Source organism: Helobdella robusta (genome assembly GCF_000326865.2).
Source record: "Helobdella robusta unplaced genomic scaffold HELROscaffold_2044, whole genome shotgun sequence".
NCBI classification, from domain to species: Eukaryota; Metazoa; Annelida; class Clitellata; order Rhynchobdellida; family Glossiphoniidae; genus Helobdella; species Helobdella robusta.
In genome coordinates this window covers 1-2,045 of record NW_008704100.1, presented here as the reverse complement: position 1 = coordinate 2,045, position 2,045 = coordinate 1, and the positions used below count along the sequence as shown (strand labels likewise).

Below are 2,045 nucleotides of genomic sequence, written 5' to 3'. Positions count from 1 at the left end.
CACTTTTTTCTTGTCAGTTTATAGTTATTATGGTGTGAAATTACACCCATTAAAATGAACATTTTCACATTGTGATTATCTTTCAGCATAACTAACCAATTAGATTTCATACTTTCCAAAATATCTTAATTACACAGAATCACCAGGGGTTTATTATAATCTTATATTTAAGCCAAATTGTTATTCATCGTTCACATTTTTTTCATCTGAAAACTAGATATCCAAAAATTCCAGCATTAGTTTATTGTCAATAATGTCCAACAGCTCAAATAACACTCAATAAAAAAAGAATTTTATCAAAAATTAACTGGCCTAATTTTTAAAAACATGTTCATTTTCAACTGAGACAAATTATGGTTATTGAAAATTTTTCCAAATTTCAATTTTCAGGTTGTTCGTGGACTACATACACCAACCTCCAATTGTTCGGAGGAATGGTTCAATCTTCAGTGACTTCATTACCTGCCTGCCAAAATCTTTGTGCCAGTACTCCAGGATGTCAAGCCATTGAATGGGTTCCTAATAACGGCGTAGGCTCGCAATGTTTCACATTCACTTCTTCAGCTGTTCCGACTATCAGCGCATCTGGAATTAACCATTACATTTGTTCAGGTTGAAAGTAACAAAATATTTTTATTTAAAGACACGCAATAATAATTTATAAATACAGACTACTTTTATTCAATCTTTTTCTAATTATTCGTTATTTTCACGCAGGGACTACCGCGGTCACATCAACTCCAGGTAAAATTACCATAAAACGTTTGGTGTAATATCATAAACTAAGCATCGAAAAATCTATAACTTTATCTTTTGTCAAGTTTAATAGTTATTATGGTATAAAATTACACCAAAAGAAAATAAACATTTTCAACATTATGATTATCTTTTACCCATAACTAACCAATTAGATTTTATACTTTCCAAAATATCTTAATTACACAGAATCACCAGGGTTTTATTATAATCTTATATTTAAGCCAAATTGTTTTTCATCGTTCACATTTTTTTCATCTGAAAACTTGAGATCCGAAAATTCCAGCATTAGATTGTTGTCAATAATGTTCAACAGCTCATACAACACTCAATAAAAACAAGAATTTTCATCAAAAATTAACTGGCTTAATTCTTACAAATATGTTCCTTTTCAACTGAGAAAAACTTTAGTTATGAACAATCATTCCAAATTTCATTTTTCAGGTTGTTCGTGGACTACATACACCAACCTACAAATGTTCGGAGGAGTGGTACAACCTTCAGTGACTTCATTACCTGCCTGCCAAAATCTTTGTGCCAGTACTCCAGGATGTCAAGCCATTGAATGGGTTCCTAATAACGGCGTAGGCTCGCAATGTTTCACATTCACTTCTTCAGCTGTTCCGACTATCAGCGCATCTGGAATTAACCATTACATTTGTTCAGGTTGAAAGTAACAAAATATTTTTATTTAAAGACACGCAATAATAATTTATAAATATAGACTACTTTTATTTTATCTATTTCTAATTAATTGTTGTATTTACGCAGGGACTACTGCGGTCACATCAACATCAGGTAAGATTACTGTAAATATATAAAGTTATATAAATAAACTTAACATCAAAAAATCTATTTCTTTTTTTTTCTTGTCAAGTTTAATAGTTATTATGGTGTGAAATTACACCAAAATAAAATAAACTTTTTCAACATTGTGATTATCTTTCACCCATAACTAACCAATTAGATTTTATACTTTCCACAATATCTTAATTACACAAAGAATCACCAGGGTTTTATTATAATCTTATATTTAAGCCAAATTGCTATTCATCGTTCACATTTTTTTCATCTGAAAACTAGATATCCAAAAATTCCAGAATTAGATTATTGTCAATAATGTCCAACAGCTCAAATAACACTCAATAAAAAAAGAATTTTATCAAAAATTAACTGACTTAATTCTAAAAAACATGTTCATTTTCAACTGAGACAAATTATAGTTATTGAAATTTTTCCAAATTTCAATTTTCAGGTTGTTCGTGGACTACATACACCAACCTCCAATT

At 29.8% G+C, this 2,045-nt stretch overlaps 1 protein-coding gene across 1 annotated transcript; it reads left to right on the top strand.

Moving 5' to 3' along the window:
• Positions 1-390: 390 nt before the first annotated feature.
• Positions 391-1,427, top strand: HELRODRAFT_184685 (hypothetical protein; the record flags this gene model as incomplete). The annotated part of the gene is made up of 3 exons (XM_009018207.1): positions 391-612; positions 718-744; positions 1,201-1,427. Coding segments are annotated over 3 exons (476 nt in total), but the record flags the coding sequence as incomplete, so codon positions are not given.
• Positions 1,428-2,045: the final 618 nt, after the last annotated feature.